This window comes from Toxotes jaculatrix, chromosome 17, assembly GCF_017976425.1.
Source record: "Toxotes jaculatrix isolate fToxJac2 chromosome 17, fToxJac2.pri, whole genome shotgun sequence".
Classification (NCBI taxonomy): Eukaryota; Metazoa; Chordata; class Actinopteri; family Toxotidae; genus Toxotes; species Toxotes jaculatrix.
In genome coordinates, this window is record NC_054410.1 from 14,740,897 (window position 1) to 14,763,319 (window position 22,423).

General features: G+C 42.0%; 2 protein-coding genes across 2 annotated transcripts in view; one reads left to right on the plus strand and one right to left on the minus strand.

Annotated features, from left to right (window-relative positions):
- Positions 1-22,423, minus strand: part of dnajc17 (DnaJ (Hsp40) homolog, subfamily C, member 17) — a 106,410-nt gene that overhangs the window by 45,338 nt on the left and 38,649 nt on the right. The gene's annotated exons all lie outside the window — the stretch shown is intronic.
- On the plus strand, positions 1,012-3,717 carry LOC121197542 (cytochrome P450 1B1-like). The gene is made up of 2 exons (XM_041061200.1): positions 1,012-1,125; positions 1,236-3,717. Exon 2 carries the CDS (start codon positions 1,266-1,268, stop codon positions 2,838-2,840), a length of 1,575 nt encoding a protein of 524 aa, XP_040917134.1. The 5' UTR covers positions 1,012-1,125; positions 1,236-1,265; the 3' UTR covers positions 2,841-3,717.

Consider the following 22,423-nt stretch of genomic DNA (forward strand, 5'->3'; position numbering starts at 1 on the left):
AAACTAGCTTCTCATTCTGGAAACATGTTTTAGCTACCGTTGGCACTGTCAGATAAGTGCCAACAATGTGAAGAACCACCATTGTTTAGATATCTGTCATTACTCATTGTTCCAAAAATAGAAACCTCTGGAATACTTGACTTGGCTGAATATCACTAAAACCAAAGCTGATGCTTTTTTTAAGTTCTTCCTTTTGTTGCACAAGCACCCACATAAGCAGATTTACTGCCAGGGTCCTCTGTTCTGAATCCTGTTTAAAACTATTTTGATGCAGCCACAACCCTAACAGCTACATTATCTCAGTGACCTTTGTTTAAAGGGCTATTATGCCAACAATAACGCTGCATATATATTTTTTATGGAGCATAATAAATTGTGCTGTTTGTATCTGTTGAGTGTTTGGAGCTTGAAAACCCACAGCTTTCATGGTGATATCCCAGAGCTTTTTTTCCCCTGCATGGTTATAATTAACAGCTTGGCTGTAAAAAACAGAAACCAAATCATGTTTAAAATGGTCACGGAAAGTCCATAGGAAAGTGCAAACAGCAAAATCATCTAAACCCAGAGGGAAAGAACAATCACCTCCAGCTCACTGTCCATTACTTACGCTATATGCTGCCACTTTAAAATTCCATCCATTCTGTCACATGGCTAAAGTGCATCATTTTTTAGCATCAACAAATTTATATTAGATATTTTGTCACACATGGTATGTCAGTTATTTATCTTTTAAATTGTCATGGTAATCTCTGTTATATTCTTTGGCAAGAAAGACATAAATCTGTAGTTTTTGGCAACAGCGCCTATTAAGTAGCTGCTCTCCTTTTCCGTCATCCTACAAGGGACGTTTCTGGAGGGAGGCCTGAGAGGGAATAGGACTAAGGTCTGAAGGCTGTGGTCAAAATGGGAGGGGAGAGATAATAAAAAACCTGAATCGCTGACCCCTCCCACCATAGAGATACATATAAGCGAAGTGTTAAGGCTTGAATCTGCATTCTTCTAAAGTGGTCATATGAAGACGTGCTGCACCACTGCTAACCGCTCATCCTGATCGAGCCCTTCTCACTAGCTTCTGTGGAGGAGGGGTGAGACAGCCTATGAGTGCTGCTTGGAGCCCTTTTTTTGGTATAGCTATTTTATTATTATAAGACAAGAAAATATAAAGAATTTCTATTTTAATATACTGAACACTGCTAAAATAGAAACCACTTTAAACACTTTTTTATTGGACACAGTGGATCATAGACAAACTACAGGACAGCACAATGGCTCAAGTGGACTCAGAGTTTGGTGTGAAGGGCAGCAGCATCATCAGAGAATGGAGTGGACAGGTCCAGCCTGCTCTGGTTGCCTCCTTTGTTTTCCTCTTCTGTCTGGAAGCCTGTCTGTGGGTTAGGAACCTCAGGCTCAAGAGAAGACTGCCGGGACCCTTTGCCTGGCCCGTGGTGGGCAATGCCATGCAGCTGGGCCAGATGCCTCACATCACCTTTGCTAAGCTAGCCAAAAAATATGGCAACGTGTACCAGATACGACTAGGCTGCAGTGATATTGTGGTTCTGAATGGAGACAAGGCGATACGTCAGGCTCTGATACAGCACAGCACAGAGTTTGCAGGCAGACCAAACTTTGTCTCTTTTCAGGCTGTCTCAGGGGGGAAAAGTATGACTTTCACCAATTACAGCAAACAGTGGAAGATGCACAGGAAAATTGCTCAATCAACGATCAGAGCATTCTCATCTGCCAACAGCCAGACCAAAAAAGCCTTTGAGCAGCAAATTGTGGCTGAAGCCACAGAGCTAGTTGAGATTTTCCTTAAACTCAGTGCTCAGGGCCAGTATTTTAACCCCGCTCATGAGCTGACAGTAGCTGCAGCTAATGTGATTTGTGCCTTGTGCTTTGGAAAACGTTATGGACATGATGATGTTGAGTTCAGAGCCTTGTTAGAAAGGGTAGATCAGTTTGGACAGACGGTAGGGGCTGGCAGCTTGGTGGACGTGATGCCATGGCTTCAGTCTTTCCCCAATCCAGTTCGCAGCGTCTTTAAAAACTTCAAAGACCTGAATCAAGAGTTCTTTGGCTTTGTCCAGAACAAAGTAAAGGAGCACAGAGACACATTTGATCCAGAGGTAATGAGGGATATGAGTGATGCCATCATTGGTGTCATTGACAAAGCTGACAGTGGCAACGGACTCACCAAAGGCCACACAGAAGGGACGGTGTCAGACCTGATTGGGGCAGGTCTAGATACTGTTTCCACGGCTCTTCACTGGATTGTCCTTCTTCTGGCCAAACACCCTGAAATCCAAGCCAAACTCCACAAGCTCATAGACAAAGTGGTGGGCCCAAACAGACTGCCTTCAACTGAGGACAGAAGCAGCCTGATATACCTGGATGCCTTCATCTATGAAACAATGCGCTTCACCAGCTTCGTCCCTGTCACCATCCCACACTCCACAACCTCAGACGTCACTGTTGATGGTCTCCACATCCCCAAAGACACAGTTGTCTTCATCAATCAGTGGTCCGTCAACCATGACCCCCTGAAGTGGAAGGATCCACATGTCTTTGACCCCTCACGCTTCCTGGATGAAAATGGCTCCCTAGACAAGGATCTCACCAACAATGTTATGATCTTCTCAGCAGGGAAGAGAAGATGTATTGGTGACCAGATCGCCAAGGTCGAGATATTTTTGTTCTTTGCAATTCTTCTCCACCAATGCAGCTTTGAGAAATGCCCCAATGAGGACCTGTCCTTAAACTGCTCATATGGTTTAACACTGAAGCCGTTAGATTACAAGATCACTGCCAAACTCAGGGGAGAACTACTTAAAGGCCAATAAAAAGCTGTTTGGTTATGGGTTCATCAATTAAAGAACAGCATTGCAAATGAGGTATGTGTTCTAAAATAAATATTTATGCCTTGTGTCACAGAGGATTTTTACTTAACAGGCTTTAATTAACTCAAAAAAACTGAAGATAAACTTTCTTACTTCTGCTGACATTTCACTCAGTAACAAAATATTATTAGTTTCTGTATTAAAACTACGCATCCCGATAACGGCATTAGATAGCAAAGGCAATTTTACTCCTCAGCTGTGACCAACTGTGACTGTAAGTGACTGAGAAAACCTACATGTATCTGTACTGCATCATGTAGGAAACAGAAAAAAAATGTCATGAAAGCTTTGATGTGGTTGCCCAAAACCACAATTCATAATAAACCTTAAGTATGTATTGTTATTTATATGAGGGTATTTAGCGAAGTTTCCCTTAAATTGTAATATAAACCAGTGGTGATGAATAAATTTCTCTATAAGTGCTTTTTTTCACTGCTGGGGAGAAATCATGGCCAAGCTGTGTGGTCTCGACTGACCAATTATTCACCCAGACACTCATTTATCTTCCTATGTACTGAACCTTTTTTGTTTGAGCTCAGTACAAATGCAGCGTGCATGTCATCTACATTCATGTACTCTTAAATCATGCATAATACTGTTGTATTCAATAAACTGTCTAAAAGCCACTAATTTAACTGTCTTAGTTCTTTAGTACACATAATACATCACTGCGCAACGTGGTTCATAAAGCATACCACATTGTCTGAGTAATGAGCTGTATAGAAAAGCTAAATAATGTTTTCATAATGAACATGACCCTGTGTGATATGGTCTGTACTCAACGGTGTGAGTAAAACCTTGAATGTACAATAAACATTTTCTGCTGATTTATCACTGAATCTGTGTGATGTGAAGTGTTGAGAATCACAGAGGCCAGAGAGGTCAAAGAGATAATAATAGATCATGATGTCTGGTCTCAGTGTTGTTGTGAAAGATTAATATGGGTTACAGGCTCTGTATGCTCTTGTTCTTCACGCCTTACAAGCAGGCGGTGACTCGGTACATCAGCGCAGGGAACGATAAGCAGCCGCAAGCTTCACTCATCAATATTTAACATGGGCCCCGCTGTACTTCTGACTGCTGCGTCATTTTTTTCTGAACGAACACATTCAGATTAAGTCACTCACTGAGCAGCCTCGCATCTCTTAAGCTGACATCATATCTAAAAAAAGGTGTGAATCACATTTTGGCATTTAGGAGTAGGGCAAATGTTGACACGTCATGGAGAAGCACTTTTAACTTTTGGGGCAACTAAATCACTTTAAAAAACACTGTTCTTGGGTGGGGGTCACATCAGGTTGCGTTCCAATAAACAACATGATTTAACATGCAAAAAGAGCACTGGTGGCCCTGTTGGAGCTCTTTTTGCAGCGGTGGAAAGTAAATGAGCATTTACTTGAGTACTGTACTTAAGTTCAATTTTGTACTAGTTACTTTTCAGATTAAGATTTTTATATACATATAAAAAGACAAATGAGAACCTTATAAAAGGCAGTCCATCGTTAAAGATCAAACCATTGGTTCCCAATCTTTTTGGCTTGCGACTCACTATAAAAAAGCTGTGTCTGTTTGGGTCCCTTGGTACGTTTCAGATGTCTCTGGGAAGCTAGAGGTTCCACTAAAGAGAGATTTACCCTGTGAACTTCCAAATGTATTTCATTTGAATAACAGTTTGAGCCCCCTCAAAGCTTACTTTGTGACCCCTAAGTTTGGAACCACAGGACTAAACAGCCTAACTGTATATAAAGCAACTAAATCAATCTATGAATGTAATATGTACTAATTTAATCATAGGGACTATTTTCCTACTTCTGCTTTTGATTATCTAAGTACATTTTTCTGATTTTACTTATGCACTTACTTCAGTCTGAAGAACATTGTATACATAATGGAGTATTTTTACACTATTGTAATGACACTTTTACTTAAGTAAAAGTACTTCTTCCACCAGTGTTAAACTCACATATCAAAGCACTGATCAACAGACACCATTCATGGCCATCAAATGCCACTTACTGGCGTTCAACCTGACATGACACTCCTGCATTTGTACTAGCATCTACCATGGTAATTAAGCTTTCCGTTACTTTATACCCCCTCATGTATCATCTTCGGTGTCACAGGATTTGAAGTGACGATCACATGAGATTAGCATCTATTCCAACAAATGCAGTCAACAACCCTCCTAAAATTCTTCCTCCTGACTGACTTTCTTTATTTTGGGAAAACCTAAACCACCCATTGCTCAACATTTGTCCTTGCTGCAAGTATAGTACATAAATATTAGTTTAAGTGTGGGTTAGCAGCTTATCATTTTCATCCCCCGTCCTACGTTTATCTCCCATGAGAGTGTGGCCTCAGTGAGTGGTCCTGAGTCTACGTGCTGTCCTGATTACGTGCATGGGCAGGTGTGTGGATGGACTCTGAGAGAAGTCTGTTTTCACTGGGGTTAATATAGCACAGACTGAAGACATTCTGTTACAGACTCTCTCTCCCTCACTCACTCACTCACTCTCTCTCTCTTTACTCTGACACCGCAAAGACCCTAGAGGGAGGAACGGGCCGCCTGAACTCCCCCGTTTCCATCACTGCTTCCCAAAACATCCATGAAATGTGTCCAGCTGAAAGACTTCCTTTCTCCCTGAGTCACCCGCTCTTCACTCCATATGCCCCCGCAGCCCTCGACCTGCAGACTTTTACTCCTTAAAGGAAAACAGAAAAGTGTACAGGCTGACAGTTACTCAGCTCTGAGGTTATTCACATTCTGCACGTACACAGAGCCACAGAGTGACCTCCCACAACGTTCTCTCCGTTACCACCAGATACAGCTCAGCACTCCATCCAAAAAGCCCTCTCCTCAGCTAGAGGTTTGACGTCCAAACTGCAGTCACTGTTTGGTAGATGACACAGTGAGGTAGAATTACTTGGAAGCAGACAAATATAATTCTCCAGAAAATCTCTTCCCCTGTCCACTGCCATCAAAACCACAGCGGATCACTGTGTCGGACCATTGGCTGGGAACAGCATTGTACACTTATACAGCCAATCTTTCCTATAACGCCACCCTCAGTACCAACACGCTGACCACAGCTACACTCCAAATCCAAAATTTAGCAGACAAATAATGTGACTGTAATATCGCGTGCTCTTCAATCTGACCCAAAGCATCAAGCATCGCAGCAGATCATTAATCATTCCACAGCAAAAATAATGAACAAATAAATGAGAGTAAGTAACATTTTTCTTTGAATAACAAGAACAAATAGCCTTTGGGGGAAAAAAGAAGCTCATGCAAAGTAATTATGAATCAGAATTTCCCACTGGACAAAGGTGACATTCCCAAGAATTCAAATAACCATGACTACCCAGCAGTCAACAAATACTCACCTCTCTCTATTTACAGTAGTATATGTATACAAGAAGATTTTCATAAGACAATTTTGCTCTAGTTCATAGAAGTAGTCTGGCTGTGGTAATCTGACAGTTTCTGCCTGACACTTTAATAACCCTGATCTCTTTCTAAACTGATGCTTCATTGTCCTGCCGTGTACAAAAAAATAATAATTTGCATTCTAATTCAGTGTAATATATTCCAGAGTGTGTTTGATCTTCCAATCATTACCTCAAAAAATGTTTCCTCTCTTTTTGAACCCCCCTGTGGAATTATGTCATAGACATAAACACAGAGCGGGACTCACCATAATATTCCATGTGACATTATAATCAAGTCATGTCACCTTAAAATTTGGTATCCTGCTCTAGACTCTTTATTTTAACACATTACTAACACGGAGTCCAACAATTAGTGACCCTTCACTTCATGTTTTGGAATACAACTTCACGCAACCATCATAGAGACATGTGAAGTGACCCTTTTCAATAAACAACTCCCCAACTCATTATTATAGGGTGGGACGGCTGGTGCTTGCTGTTTTGTCCGTGCCAGGATTGTGTTTTGGAGCAGTGGCAAGGAGAGGACCTTTGATATTAAATAACACAACGTGCAACGTTCCATTTGCCACATTTCTTTCCATATAACAAACAATTATTTTCAGGAAGTGCAGGAGGAAGCAATTGGTCAGTTTGAGGACACGGCAAGCATGTGGTTTTTGTTCATGGATGGGAGTTCACATCATGGTCTGACACAGTCACTCATGTTAACCTTGTTTAAGTGGTCAGTTTTGTTTTGATATGGATCCTGAGCAACACTGTCTCCTGTGATTTATGTTAAACGGCACTGCTGACTGCCCAAGCAGGAGGCACTGTAATGTGATGTTTGTAAAGTTTTGTGAAATGCGAGGGTGGTGGTGAAGCTTGCACCTCTTCTCCCTTAGTCACCGTCTAGCATCACTGAGACATGCTGAGGCTGAGGTCACGTCAGGATTTCCACTTTTTCCTGTGTGCACTGCGGCGAGGTGATGTGGCTAAGAAGGCTAACAGACCACATTTGCACCATTCACATTCTTCAGTGTCTAAACAGCTGCACTTCCTTACTTTCTATTAAGAACAATAGGACTTGGCGAGATTTTACTCAAGCGAACACAAAAACTCCCTCTTTACTTGCCAAACCTAGAAAGCAAATTAGATTACTATAGTATGTCTCCTACAAATAGCTCATGATCTCATTTATCTCATGATAAATCAGTTCTGGTGGACCTTCAGAGTAAGTATCTGGTACTTCCCTGTAGGTCCAGCACCTTCAAGAGGCCATCAATCTTGTGCAGTGTCAGAGATAGTGTGGTCTTCTCAGACGATAACAAACCACTGGCACCACTGTTGTTTAACCCAGACTGGAACCTCTTTAAGATAAGGAACATAGAAGTGTGTCTAAGGAGCAGGCATATCTGATTTTTTTTTTGAAAAGGGAAGAAATAAATCAGATTATTGCATTGTGTATTTTTTCAAGTAACATGAGACCTTTGGAAATGCTCGACGGAGTGATATCCCACGCATGAGTGGCAGGGAGAAGGGAAGATAACTACAAGACTTACAGATAAGTGCTATTTATAACTGCATAAAATGTAATGACTGAATTTAAGTGTCAGTACAGAACATAGTGAGAGTAACGTAAGGGGAAAGGGATAATATATCCATTTAAATGGATATATTGCACTACATGACCAAAAGTATATGGACAGTAAAGCAAAATTTGTGGAACACACATATATTAAATCCATATGTGATTGTTGAACGTCTCATTCCAATACTAGCTCTCTTCTGAGGAGGCTTGCCAAAATATTTTGGAACCTGGCTGTGGGTTTTTGCTCCTATTCAGCCATCAGAGCATTTGGGCACTGATGTTGGGTGATAAGGCCTGATTTGCAGTTGGTGTTCCAGTTCAGACCAAAGGAGTGGGATGGGTTTCGGGTCATGGTTTTGTGGAGGATAGTCAGTTTCTTCCACACCAAACTCATAAATTCATTTATTTATGGACTCACTTGGTTCACGGGGGCTGTGTTGTGCTGAAACGGGGAAGAGCCTTCACCAAACTGTTGCCACAAAGTTGGAAGCACTACTTCTCTAAAACATCATCGCATGTTGTAGTATTAAAATTTCCCTTAATTTGAACTAAAGGAGGAGTATGAAAAAAAAGCCCAAAAGCAAAAGTATACAAAAGTAAGTTAGAAAATGGTGTCTGTATACTTTTGGCCATATAGTATATAACAGACTACAAATGGTCACTCTCAATCTGAACAGCCCGAGTCTATGCCAGTGCAAGAGTCCGTGTCTGTGGTCTGAAACAGTGGCCTTGGCACTGTCCAGTCAGGGTAATCATCTGAATCCGCAATGAGTATGTAATATTTTATAATCATTGCTAAGAACGAGAGAGCAACATATTACAATCAAAGACATCAAGGCCAATTGAGATGCGGTCTTTCATATCCACTGTTTCAGGGAAATAACAGAGTAGTGCAGCAGAACTGTCTTTGTATATTCATCATTATTGATGAACAATGGTGAATGAAGATGAATAACCCCTGCATCTATCATAACTTGCCTCAGTTTTATAGTGTCCTTATCTGAAATTCTAGTTGATGAATTGGAGTATGAAATGTCACGGAAAAAAAAGATGTCCCATGCTCCCGTGTCAAACAAGCTACCCATAATTCAGCTCTCCACTGCTGCAGAACCCCTCTCCTTCCATCCCCGGCTTTCATGCCATGCCACTTCAAGCCCTCGTCTTGGCAATGCTTTACACCAGACCAAAACAATTTAGCAATAAGCTATTTGCGTTCATAGGGATTCATTTTCAGTTGTTTTCACATTCTCCTTTTGTAGTGGGCTCTGATTGCCTGTCAGAATTTCCCCACTCACCGAGAGAATAACGGTTTGCTGAAGTTGACCACTCTACTGAAAATACCTTGCTCTGTTAAAACTTGGAACTGTCTGCTCTTGGAACATGTAGGCTTGTTGACAGTGTGAGATGTTATATTTCAGTTGCTGTTATCCTAAACGACAGTTTCACATAGTCTACATTTTGTGCCTATTTTGAGGGGATTCACTTTCTCTCAGAAAAGCACAAAAACAAATGATGATGAAACTGTATTTAAACTCAACATTTTGACACTTTTGGGGATGCTACTTTATAAATTTCAGGTGTGTATTCTAAGACACACACAGTACTTTTTGGTTTGGGACTCTTTTGCAAGAGTCTGATAAAAATTTTAGCAACACAAGTTGATGATGCAGCTGCCAGTACCTGGTGTTAAATTCATTTCATGTGGACACACATGTACCCATAGCTATGCTAAGACTCGGTGTACCCTATGGTTTATTCAGCACTCATTAGCTTCATGACAGCACACAGGGTACCAGCGGGACACAAGCAGCTCACATGCACCAAAGAGAAGTCAACATCACACAACAGTTTGTCTCTTTTTATGTGTAAGTCCTCTCTGAAGCTGTTCCCTTCTTTAAATCTTTTGATCATTTGAGTGTCGGAGGGCCAGATTATTACATAAACATTTGTTCCTGCAACACATAACTGTAACTGGAAATGAAGCATAACACTTTCATCAGGGCCAAACAGAGTCCAATAATTTAATCGTCCATCTACAGCCTGTTTCTTGAGGACACACACAGGCGTCACTAATATTCAGTTAGACAAACATCCAGCAATTCCTAGAAAACAGATGTCTACAGGATGTTACATGCGTGAGCGTCAGTGCCTTGAGTCTGTGAGTTTTCACCACACTATCAGCTGGTCTGCAGGACAATACATCCGGTGGACCCTTCTGAGGGACTCCACGCAGTAAACAGGCATATGAGAGGGTGCACGGGGGCCGCTCAGGACAGAGCAAGAGGTCCCGGAAGACGACTTGAGCTGGAGCGGAGGTGCAGATCATAAAGAATAACACAGCAGGGATGAAGGGTGCTTATGGAAATGCTGGGGCTAAAACGAAGTTCCGGAGACACCGTTTACTCAGCCTGCCAGCATTAGAGGAGCTGGCCGGTGGTGCCTCTTCTCCTCCAGCGCGAGAAGCCGAGCTCGATCCCACAGAGGGAAAAACTGAGAGGACACAGAAGCTGATCATGTTCAGACTGTTTATGAATTGGCATCGTATCCACTCAGTATTCCAGAGAGAAATTAATCTGAGATGTCAAAGTCATGGGTTGGCAGTATTTTAGATTTGCAAAAACAGGAGCTGTGGGGGTGGGGGGGGGGGGGCGCACACTGGTATATCATTTCTAACTTACACTTGAATGAATACTTGGAGAAAGCTGTCAAGTTTACCGGAGTATAAAGCAATGCAATGCGGCTGATGACAACAAATTCATATTACAGCATTAAATCTTTGGTGGGGGATCTCATAGCATTATGTAAGACAGCGGTGCCTGTGCCAGACCCTCAGACAGAGTGCAGGGGAGACATTCAGGTGCATGCCGCTGAGCACGCAGCTCTCCTCTTTGCCTGCCATACTTGGAAATAGTTGGTTGAGCTTGCTCAACTTGATTACCCCAATAACAATCCTAAGCCAAGCCTTTAAAAGAGGGAGGGCAGTAAAATGGTTTTTGAAATAATTATAGCTTTCATGCTTACACTAAAATGAAATCATAAAGTTAAACAGTTTAAATCACTCAGCTATCGTGCATGAATACAGTAGCTCCAGGTTATTACATAATTCAGTTAGGCAAAGAAGGAGTTAACACATCTACGGCAAGCTACCTCTGTCTGAACCGTAATGGCTGTCGGACCTCTCACATGCGCCTGCAGCTCAGCTTTCAAAAACAATTACATGTTCGTGCAAATTATATCCACTGTGCCCAAAGTCTTACCCAGTAAAATTGCTTCAGAAATATCTGATCCCAGCTTCTTTAGATGAAGATAAATGACCTGATTGGGAATCACAATAACGTTAGGGAGGATTAATTATGATTTTCCTCTCATTACTCTCATGGTCGCAAGAGTGTGAACTAGAAAAATGGAAATGGAATAGTTTGTGAAAATAAAGTAAGGCATCTGGAAATTTATGATCAAAACTGCTTTAACATGTGTTCGCTTCTATATGTACGATGAACAGCGTGGTTCTGTGTCCCGTCCCAGAAACAGCACCTGTCAATACGTGAACACAGTGTTCTAGCAAATGGCTCCGTGCATCGAAAGAAGAAATGTGCCCTCATCCGGTCTCAAGTGCAGTTTCACTCAGGAGGTGTGTAGCTGAAATCACTCAAGTGCCATTTGATGAGTCAGAGGAAGGGGGAGCGCTGGTATGAATGACAGCCAGTGACTCACATTGCTGCACACGCACACAGGTGGCTTTGGTTTTGTCAGCCAGTGCCTTTCCTGTGACGAGGAGACACCAGAAGTGAGAGAAGCACCCACACAAGCCCCTCATCTCACCACCTCATCCTACACCCTCCCCAACTACCATCCACAAGCCAAGCACCATCGCAGTAGGCAGAGAAGGGGAGTCAGGAGTCAGGGTGTCTGCTCCAATTCTCCAAACTGGGGTCACATAGCAGAGGAGAACCCATTAAGCGAGTCCTGGACTTTGGCTGACTCCCCAGCAGCACAGGCCCCCTTAACAACCCCCCCCCCCCCCCACCTCTTCCTTATACTCCTCCCACGCGTACTCCCACCCCCCACTGGCTCAGCTGCCAGGAACTAAGATGTATGGGCCTCTGCAGAGAACCGCCTCCAAGGTAGCACTTCTCTCCTCTGCCAGCAAAAATAAGACATTCTGCTCTCTCTCGCTTTCTCTCCCTCTCCCACCTCCCCATCCCATCTCAGCAACACAAGTCCCTTTGCATCACAGTGGTCAGAGAGCTGCCAGCAACGACAGCCAAAAGCTACACTCTGCTTTGGCCCCCCCCGGTTCTGAGGGAAATTTACTTTGCCCAAGAGCATTTATGTAGATAGGGGCCTGCCAGTCTGAGAGGCCCTGTGTATTCTTTGAGATAGGTTACTATGTACACACTGGAGCAGACCACTTGTTGCGTTTATTGTTGTTAGGCTCAAAATTGGGAATTACATGGGCTGTAGAGTATCTGGACTTGGCCATGTTTGAAAACAGACAGAAGACAGCCCAAGACTGCACTCTAATATCTCTCTCCAATATCTTTAGCACAGTTCAAAGATACGGGTGGAACAAACACAAACATTGGCATGAGGCTAAACTTAGAGATGGACTTTCACACACACTCTCAGTTGTGGGGACATGTAATTGACTCATGCTCATGATGTAACCCCTGGCACTAATCTTACCCGTAACAATGAAATGCTCTTCAGTTATCCTCAACCCAACTTTAACTCGAGTCTAATTATAACTCTGTTCCAAACCTCTAATTCCTGAGCAGCCCCTTTTCAAAATAATGACAACTTTCTAATTTTAGCACATATTCGTTATATTCCTTTCAGTAAATGTGATCATCGCAGAGACTGAAAAAGAAGAAAACCAACGCATAAATGTCGTTATGGTCCTGTGTTGTAAGGAGAAATCCGGATGTCCTGCAATTGCATCGCTTTTGCCTTTAAATGATCTTAAAAACCAACTCTAACCTATAATTAGTTCAGCATCATGTCTTTTAATGTCTGCAGATTTTACAGACTTTTACATCCAGTGAGTAATTTTCTAATAAAAGATCTAAAAGCACTTACATATCTGACAACTTCCATGTAGCCAGGACAAACTATGAAGCAAATTGGTACCAGCTAACGGACATGTATGTGTATTTTACATCTGTCTTTGTACTTATGGTAGGTCACCCAGTGTTAGGGCAGACCAACTTGAACATATTGAAGTGTGAATGTCCACTGACGTAATGGATACATCTGTATTTCAGGTCCAGTGCGAACATGTGGACATTTGAGTGCAAATGGACGGCTGCCTGTGTCCTCCGGAGTGGACCAGCTGAGAAAACACTCCCCGCTGCACACTCCACAACATAAAAACTCTGAAGAAAAAAAAATGAATTCCTTCAGTCACATCCCATGGCACCCATTCGGTTTGGCCTGGAACTGACATCACACCTACTCCTCATTTCAGAACACACTGCAAGGGAAGAGTCTAACATGCAGTACATCACAGGCTGATTTACGACAAGTCATAAAAGGTAGTACCGATCCTGATGTAGCATGTAAGCTTCAGAGTAAGAAATGGGAGGGCGTCAGGTGATTTTGCAGGGGAAAGTATACTTTACACTGCACTTCAGTCATATCCAATTCCATCATGTAAAAAGGATGACATGGATAAGTACACTATGGTGTTGTGGAGTACAGCCAAGACGGGTTTTTGAAAACTCAGCAACACATGATAGAAGAGACTCAGGAATCTGTTACTGCCCCAAATAAATACTTCATTCTTCCCCTACCAGGGGGTGGAATTGCCTGTCAAGCAAAATGGACAGATTTTTTTTTTATAAATAAATATTAAATCTGCACAAATCAATATTTTTCTATCAACAAAAGATAAAAAAAGCAAGGGATCACTCATAGTGACAAACCCACAGTAAATCATCACCCGTCTTTGCTGTTAACCCTCAGCTCTATGAAGCGTTTTTGCATCTTTAAACTCATTGTTTTAGTTTTACGGCCTGCAAATTTGTTTGTTGGTTCACTCTCACCATTCTCGCCAACCTCGTTTCCAGTAGGAGCAGGCATTTCTGCCCAGCATCAAATAACAGACGGACAAAGTTAGCAACCAGCTATTGAACATAGTGGAGCATTTAGCTGCTAACGAGCCAGATATTTCCCTTGGGAGTTGGTGGAACAGAGCTAAAAAGGGCAGCAAATGTTGGACTGTGTCAGGTTGCAAGAAACACAACTGTAAATAAATTCTAATGTTTTTCATTGCCTGCTAGATGTTTTAAACATGCAGCTCTTTGCTAATTCTTTCACCATAATAAATGTCAGAAAAGTTGTATATGTTGCAGTAAGTTGCTGGTTTATTGACTCACTGAACTGTGATGAGATCTCTGTGGATCTGTCAGCCAGTTGCACCACTTAATATCTGATTAAGCTGTTATATGATTGAACCCTGCAAGGACTGAATACACAGGTGGATGAATGTTGGTGGGGAGCAAGATGGGATTATCCAGAGGTGAAACCACATGCTTTCAAATGCATGGTTATCCTTGCAAGCACTTTTCAATATTCCTGTCTGTCAATAAACAAGATTAAAGCTGCCACTATGCTTCTTCAGAAGTGCTTGCATGTTAACACTCTCAGTGATAATGGTAACATGCTAATGGTAACATCAGCAGGTATGATGTCTTTTAGGATGCTAACATTTTCTGATTAACACTAAACACAAAGTACAGCCAAGGCTCATGGGAATGTCATCATCACTTATGTGATCACTGTTCATAAAGTATTTGACAGATTCATGTTTTAACCTGATGATGTTGCTAGATGTGTATTACTACACATTTTAAAATGTATTCTCTATGGACCTTGAATATCTGTAGTAAATCTCATGCCAAACTATTATGAAAAGAATTTTTAAAAACTCGACAGTGAGATAATAGATGTGGTCAGAGTTATCAAGAAGAAATTCTTTTCTAACTCGTCCGGTAAAACGAGGTCAAACGTCTGGGGAAGCTGAAGAAATATCCCTGGAGCTGACGAGGAGAGCAGGGTGGATATTTGCCGATTTGAGTTTGAATGAACCCTGATGGAATTTACTGTGGCTTCAAGAATTTTTTTGACTATATCTTGCTCAAGGCATTGCACGTCAGCTACAAGAAGTGGGAACGGGATCACACTAATGTAACTGCCATTGCTGTTAGTAGAACTTGCCATTAACACCTGAGATTTATCACTGTACTTAAGAGGGAAAATACAGTACAATTAAACGCAGAAGCTCAGACACGAGCCCTACAAGTGAATAACATATTGCCAGAGAACTACATATGTTAATCACTACTAACCTTGGTTCCTAGCTTTCATCCCATAATGCATCTGTTTTCCTAATGACTGTGGTGACTTGTGGATGACCATGTCCCTGCTCATAAAGCTTGTGTGGTCATACAGTGGTTTTAATAGCATGACAGTGATGTTAACCATTATCCCGTGGCCTTATTAAAAAACAAGGCATGAGTTGATGATTTTAGCTTTTATGAAACACTCATCAAATCATGCTCTCTGACACGCACACGCATCAAGTTCAAGAAGAACAGGCTAATTAGTAACAAAGTCTAGTCACTTAAAGGTTTCTCCAGACACTGTAAATACTGAACAAAACGACAGAGAGGGAAGTCATACTTAGTCTAACTACAAACAATATAGACAACTATAGCAACTGTTGACTCTTTTTGTTTTTTGAACTTTTGTCAATTCAGCCTATTTAGTCAGGATTAGTGACTAAATGGGAGTGATACAGTCCAAAAGAGCTGGAGGGAGAGCAAAAGCATCTCTGTGACTCACTCATTACCTCCTGTCCTTACATAGACAGTAATCAGGGCATGAAGAGACCAGCACTTAATCTTTGTGCTAATCAATGTGAGGCCAATCAATAAGTTTAACAGATACATTTTCGGTTAATATCCCTGGCACTTGGCACAAGAGGTACTAAAATATATATAGCTATGTACAGGTACATAGTTCTGAGCAGACCAGTCTTCTTGTTTTGGGACCCATGAATTTGACATCTAACATCACTTGATCAGTCGGGTAAAGAGCAGCGTTTTATGAGGTTGTTTCTTTCTACAGAATGCACCAGGAATAGAAGATCTAACAAGGAGCAAGCTGAAAAGAAGAATCAAAATCACAAATATAAAGAAAAAAAGAATAAGCCAGGAAAAGAAAGAAGGATGAGGAGAACCATCCTTAGCGCAACAAATTTCCAGGAACTGCACTCATGCTGTGATTGGAAATAAGGCAGACATTTGTTTAGCACGAGGAGCGCTAATTTGTCAGGGCGATAATTAGATGTAAGCGCACCTTGTTGCTCAGCATGCCAACTTCAACACACATGGGAAACGATACACTCACATGGAGGAAATGACTGAGCTGGATTGATGAAATTCCACAAAGGCCAAGGACATTTATCACTGGACGCAGGAACAGCTAAACACAAGAGCAATTTGATGCCAAAGCAAGAATACATGCAGCCAAAACTGTTGATTGGGCAGGCAGAGGTTTGTGGAACAGAACAAGGAAGTAACTCACTCGAAAGGGTAAAGGGAGAAAAAAACGTCTTGAGGCATATTCCACTTTGGCAGGTCCTCACCTTGGTAATATAAGAATGGCGAACCAGCAGAAGAAATATGCATGGTTTTCAAGAATCTGGCAACAAGACCAACAAGGCTTTTGCTGGCATTTTATTCGCATTTGGACTGAAACTCAAAATCCCTTGGATAGCACTCTTAGCCGCTACATGCCATCTAATGTGGTCAAACTGCTTACGATGAAAATATTGCGTGTGATTATCTGACATTAGCTTGTGTTTTACAGGGTATTTTGAGGCACAACAAAACAGAACCATATCTTTAGAAAATTACTTTATCTAAGTCTCACTGATGTGGGAAGGGGAGCAGCAACTCTTACCCAATTTTCTGGATAAGCTTGTGACATCTCTTTCAGATAAGTGTTGGGAGGAAACGCATAAAGCTTTCCATGTGGCATGTTCTTTTCTGGCTCATTCTTTTGCCCGGCTGCCAAAGACCTCTGTTAAATGGAGTGGTACACAGCAGACAAAGGGGAGTAAATGGAGGAGGGAACACTGAACATGCATGAAGGAAAACAGTCCTCCCAAATGACTGTGATGACTGGGGGACAGAATGTGTACTAATCTGGGCGAACAGCCAAGCCAAACAGCCCAGCGGGGGCAAAGGGGAAGCCATAGCCTGGAAAAGGGGAGTTCAAATAACGTATATATGGAGGGTGAACGGGACAAGGCAAGACAAATGCCATTACAGTGCAGAAATGAAAAACTGAGAAGCCAGGAGGGAACCTGAGAGTTGAAGGAGTGCTTCCCCTGAGGAGGGCATCAGGGTCTGGTTGCACAGCGATACGGAGCCACCTGTTTAATGGTGCTTAAAAGGCACAGACACAAACATTTTGCACACACGAATGCGCTCGCCCTCATGTGAAAACACACTGTATACTGTGCAGTGCATGCGGTATCTCTACCGCTGCCTTTCCCCTCTTTCTCACATGTACACACACACTCGATGACCTCCTGGGTGCTGTGTTTTCTGTGCAACGGTATGTACTGCCAAGTCACACAGCTTGAGCAGCAGGGAGGTCCAGAAACCCAGAGGGAGATGGTACGTGACAGAGAGCAGGCTGTGTATGAATGTGTGTGTGTGTGTGTGTGTGTGTGTGTCAGGTTAGAAGAGCCAGGGTGGATATTTTGTGAACACTCTCAAAAATGTCTATGAGCTTGCATGAAGGTATAAATACTGTATACGGTAAGTGGCAGTGAGTTTTAACAATTTCACACTTGCCCAAGTTTATTTTCATGGAAGAGAAAGAATAGAAAATACGGTAAAATAAGAAAGAGGACATCTGATATCCATATGTTCAATTGGCAAAAACCATTTTAATCAAGTTTGTGGCTTCATGGAGCCTAAGTAGTTGCCTCTAAAATAAAGAATACAACAAGAGGAACACAACACCAGCCCACTCCGTGTTGGCTTGTGTGCGTGTGTGACCAGTTGCATGCACATGTGTATACAAACTTCGCCTGGCTCCACCACAGAGTCAGGAGAAGAGAGGCGAGGGCATATGAGCGTCATGCTGCATCGATTGCTTGCTCCAAACTCTGAAAGTGATTTTCTCACCGTATCTTGGAGGAAATGATTCATTAGGCTGTGGCCCAGTTGGGATCGCTCTGACATGGAATAAGAAGCAGCCACTCACCCCAGGCTGGTGCATTTGGAGTGTGCACCGAGACAAAGGGGAAGATGGGAAGCAGCCCATGAAGGCCGTGACGGGAGGGGGAATTTGAAATGGCAAGGGATGGATGCAGGCAGAGGAACGGAAAGCAGAGCAGGAGGAGAGGAAGGACAGAGTGAAGGAGGGAGGGCAGGAGATGGAGCGACGGAGAGGGGGAAAGGGGAGCCTCTGTGGCTTTGAGTCAATGATACAACAGCTCCCAGACAAGCTTGTCTTTCCTGGAACACCACAGGACCACTCAGCACGAAAGAGAATAATGCAATGTACTAATCCTTCTAAGGTCATCTTGAACACATCTTTGTCAATTGTTTTAGCATCCTGTCTCAGCACTGCAGCCCTTGGGAAACTTATGCCAACACAATACAGTTCAGTTGATTATATCATGGTTTGATTTAGAATCAAATCAGAAAAAAACAAATCAGAAATGCAACCACTGACCGCAGAAACATGACAGGACAGTTCCATGTTTTATTAGCAATCAGTGGCTAAAAATAAAAATCAGTGACTTGGCCTGTTAACTTTGTCTTTATTAATCAGAATCTCGGACATCGCGTCCCGTTTAAAGTCAGACAATCGGAAGTTCCCTGTTGAAATTTCTGACCTCCTACCTCTGAGATCCCCAGTGTTCGGGGAGCAGAAGAAACACCCATGCGATGTCAAGCAACTGCAATTCCTAAGTTCATGTCTAAATTTGATGAATAACCCAATTATGAGCACACATAGTTTTCATTATTAAACCACAAATTTAACTAAACAATGCATTTCAGCAGCTTAAAACCACTGATCTACCAAAATCAAGATTTATGTGCTCACGGAGGAATGAACTGTATTAGGGCTAGGGTTTGTTTTTTTTTCATTAAAATGGACTTAATCTTCTCTGCTAGACAGTAATTTTAAGCTGTTTTTGCATAATTTATTCTTGCAGAGGAATTCTGGGTATCTCCATGTCTGTGTGATATTAGACAACCACATATCAGTGACACTGTGGCTGTTGATCAGACACAGAATGGTGTTTCATTGCCCTTTTTTCAGTAAGGGGATATCTGTCGGAGCTGCCCGAAACACAGGGTCATTTTACAGCTCTGTGAAGCCAAATTGAGGAAACTGCCAAGTTTCAAACAGTGACCGGATTTACAGCTCTTAACCTGAACGCTAGCTCCGGGTCGGGACATCCCAACATCCTAAAATGACCCACCAGAATAAGTGCTGATAGGAGATAAGACGGATCTGACTTATGTGGAATGCAATGAACAGAGGAGTGTTGAAGATAACGCAGACAGTTCCTAGAAGTGGTTAGAGTATGAAGAAGAAGTAAGAGTGAAAACGAAGAAGAGAAAAGGCGAAGATAAGAAAGGGAGGCCTGGATTATACGTTAAGCCTCATTACTCAACCTCCCACTCAGTTTAATAAAGTGAGAGCGAGTCAGACAGAAAAGTAGAGTGAAAATGCAAACATAAATAGCACACAGCATATAATTGTGTGTGCGTGCGTGCGTGTGTGTGTGTGTGTGTGTGTGTGTGTGGGTGTCCATGTCTCCCACATGACCTCGTGCTTCAGTTGAAGCTTGTAATAAAGCAGCAAATTATGAATTAGATAAGTGTCAGTGAGCTATTGGTCTGGGAACACAGAAACCATCCCAACCACACTACATTTAAGAATGTGACTTTCTGCCCTCAGCTTCATCTATCATCTTGTAAAACCATAACAGCCTGTGTGTGTGAGTACATATGTGTGCTTCCAAGAATTTCCACTGAGTTACTCACGTTAGTCGGGCCAGTCCTAACGTACCTCAAAACCCCAAAAACGTGTTAAATGGTCAGATTCCGGATGCATTCCCTTCATGAATTCAGACCCGGGATGGTAATTTACTTGTTATCTGTCACAACAAGACAATAAAATCACACTGCCAGACACTAATTTATTGTTGTCCTGCACTGAAGTGGTGTTCGCAATGATTCTGGTGATAGTTTGTTCCTAATATAAATTGTTTTCACTGATATGTCTGAGGTTTGTAACATTGTTTGTACGTGATTTGTATGTGTCACCTTTACTTCCAATCACTCTCAGTCAGAAAATCCAGTTTCTGAGGGATGCGGGGGCATGAAGCGTAGCGAGGGAACCCCATAAGACATATGGCCTTGATCAGAGCCAGTAGTAACATGACATCATTGTCACATAATTGACTCTCATCGTTTGTCGCTCTCTTTCCTCCTTTGTTGTCAGGGTCGCAGCAATTGAAGTTTTCCTCTTCCACGTGATTATCATGTTGACTGTGGGCTGCAATATTAAAGACTACTATGCGTCTGACTATTCTGTTCATACAGATCTTTCCCAACCAGAGACGCAGCAGACACTCTGACTCTTCGTTTGAAGGATCTGCTGTTTTATTAACGGAAATGTAATGTCTGCTTCCGTAGCTGACGCACACTTGTTAACTGTCCTGATAAATCACGAGCACTTCGGCCTTACGTTAGGTCAAGTTTAGTTTTCAATAGCAAAGTAACCATGGCAACAAGTGGACAACTGAAGCCATCAACTGCAAGCAGGAAAAGAAAAGACCTGAAGTCCTGTTGACAACAAGTGCTGCTCAAAAGCAGCTGCTTTTCAAAATATCACACCACACACCACGCAATGCTACAGCAACTGGGACACGTTCACTGTAAACCAGTGAAACTTCTCAGAGCTCCTTGCAGGATGAAGGGCAATTGCCAATAGGGCGGCTATTGTGCTGTTGTTGTTATGCATTAAATAAAGTCAAGCTGTCCTTTCGCTCTTGCCAAGCTCATTGTCGTAGTTGTTTTTCTAGGAGCAGCCATTCCTTGAGCAGCGAAGCTACGGTGATACACGGAGCAGATTACCTCTGCTGGACTTGTTCATAAACAACAACCACATGCTGCAACATATAATAAAAAACATGATAATAACTACAGGCCTGATGGGAATTATGATGTGACTCAGCCTTGATGGTATGCATCCGTGTTGTCATTCCTCTCTCTGTTCAGTTATCCACCTCTTTCTAACTTTTTACCTCTGGAGTGGCTAAAAACTATAAGAATATAGTATTTAGCTATCAAATTATAAACAGTCACAAAGTTCCACATTTTAATTTTAGCTACTATAACTGACTTTTTATGAACCTCCAAGACAGTAAATGAAAGTTTATCTGTATCATTATTAGTTTGCCTTTAATTTCATCTAATTTCACCTTAGGATATTCAGACATATTTGACTTTGTGGGAGAAAATATGGCAATAAACACTTTTATGATCTGGTAACGTGAGGAAATAAAATTTAATGAATTAGCTGAGAAGTGATGGTCAGGCTGGGGTCTAAAAAGGGATAGCTCAGATTTTTAGGAAGTCTGCCCAATTTCCCAAGAACTGAGAGTCTTTTCAGCCCATCTAAAAACTCCACTTTTGACATTTAAATCACTCTGGAAAAAAAAAAAACAGGAAAAAGGCTGAATAATTAAGGTCTGAACAAAAAAGTTCAAACCATAATTTAATTAATCATTCTGTGAAAAAGTGAATGTTGAATGATTGACCTGATTTTTCAGTTGTAAGTTTATAGCCTCTGATTTGCTAATAAATAAAGAGCTGTTCCTGGAACTTTCTGGATGAACTGAGATGACCCCCTGACCAAGATAATTCACGATTGAACAAAGAGGATAACTGTTCAGTCAAGCATCCAAATCAGCTTCATTATATCTAAGTGGTGATAATTAGTCCTACTAATTGCACATTACTGTGGTCAAACTCAACACAAACAAATATCAACAACAAACCAGGCTAAAGCTGACACATTGAATCCCTGTGAAATCTCTCCCCTGTTTATTACATATCGTGTTTATTTCCTGTTACTGATAGACCAATTAATCCCATTTGTGGCGGCCCATAGGGACATGCTTCTTGCACAAAATCAAGCTCTGAATCAAGGTGATGAGAGAAAAGACACAGTGTTTGAGGACCTATCGTTCCAAATTTCAGATGACATTATTCTTAATCACGGAAAGAAAGTCTCCCTAAACAAATCCTTCCAGTATGCACAACCACGGAAACCGCATCCTGGTGTTTCTCAACAAAATGTTAACCTGGTGACGGCACTTCAAATGTTTCACAGTGTTGTGAGCACAGCCACGATGTGTTGTGTAAAAGCCGGCAGTGTCATCTGTCAGTGAGCGCAGCAT

What these genes read in the sequence shown, in the direction of transcription:
- LOC121197542 (XM_041061200.1), top strand. Translation starts at nt 1,266, where the DNA reads ATGGCTCAAGTGGACTCAGAGTTTGGTGTGAAGGGCAGCAGCATCATC.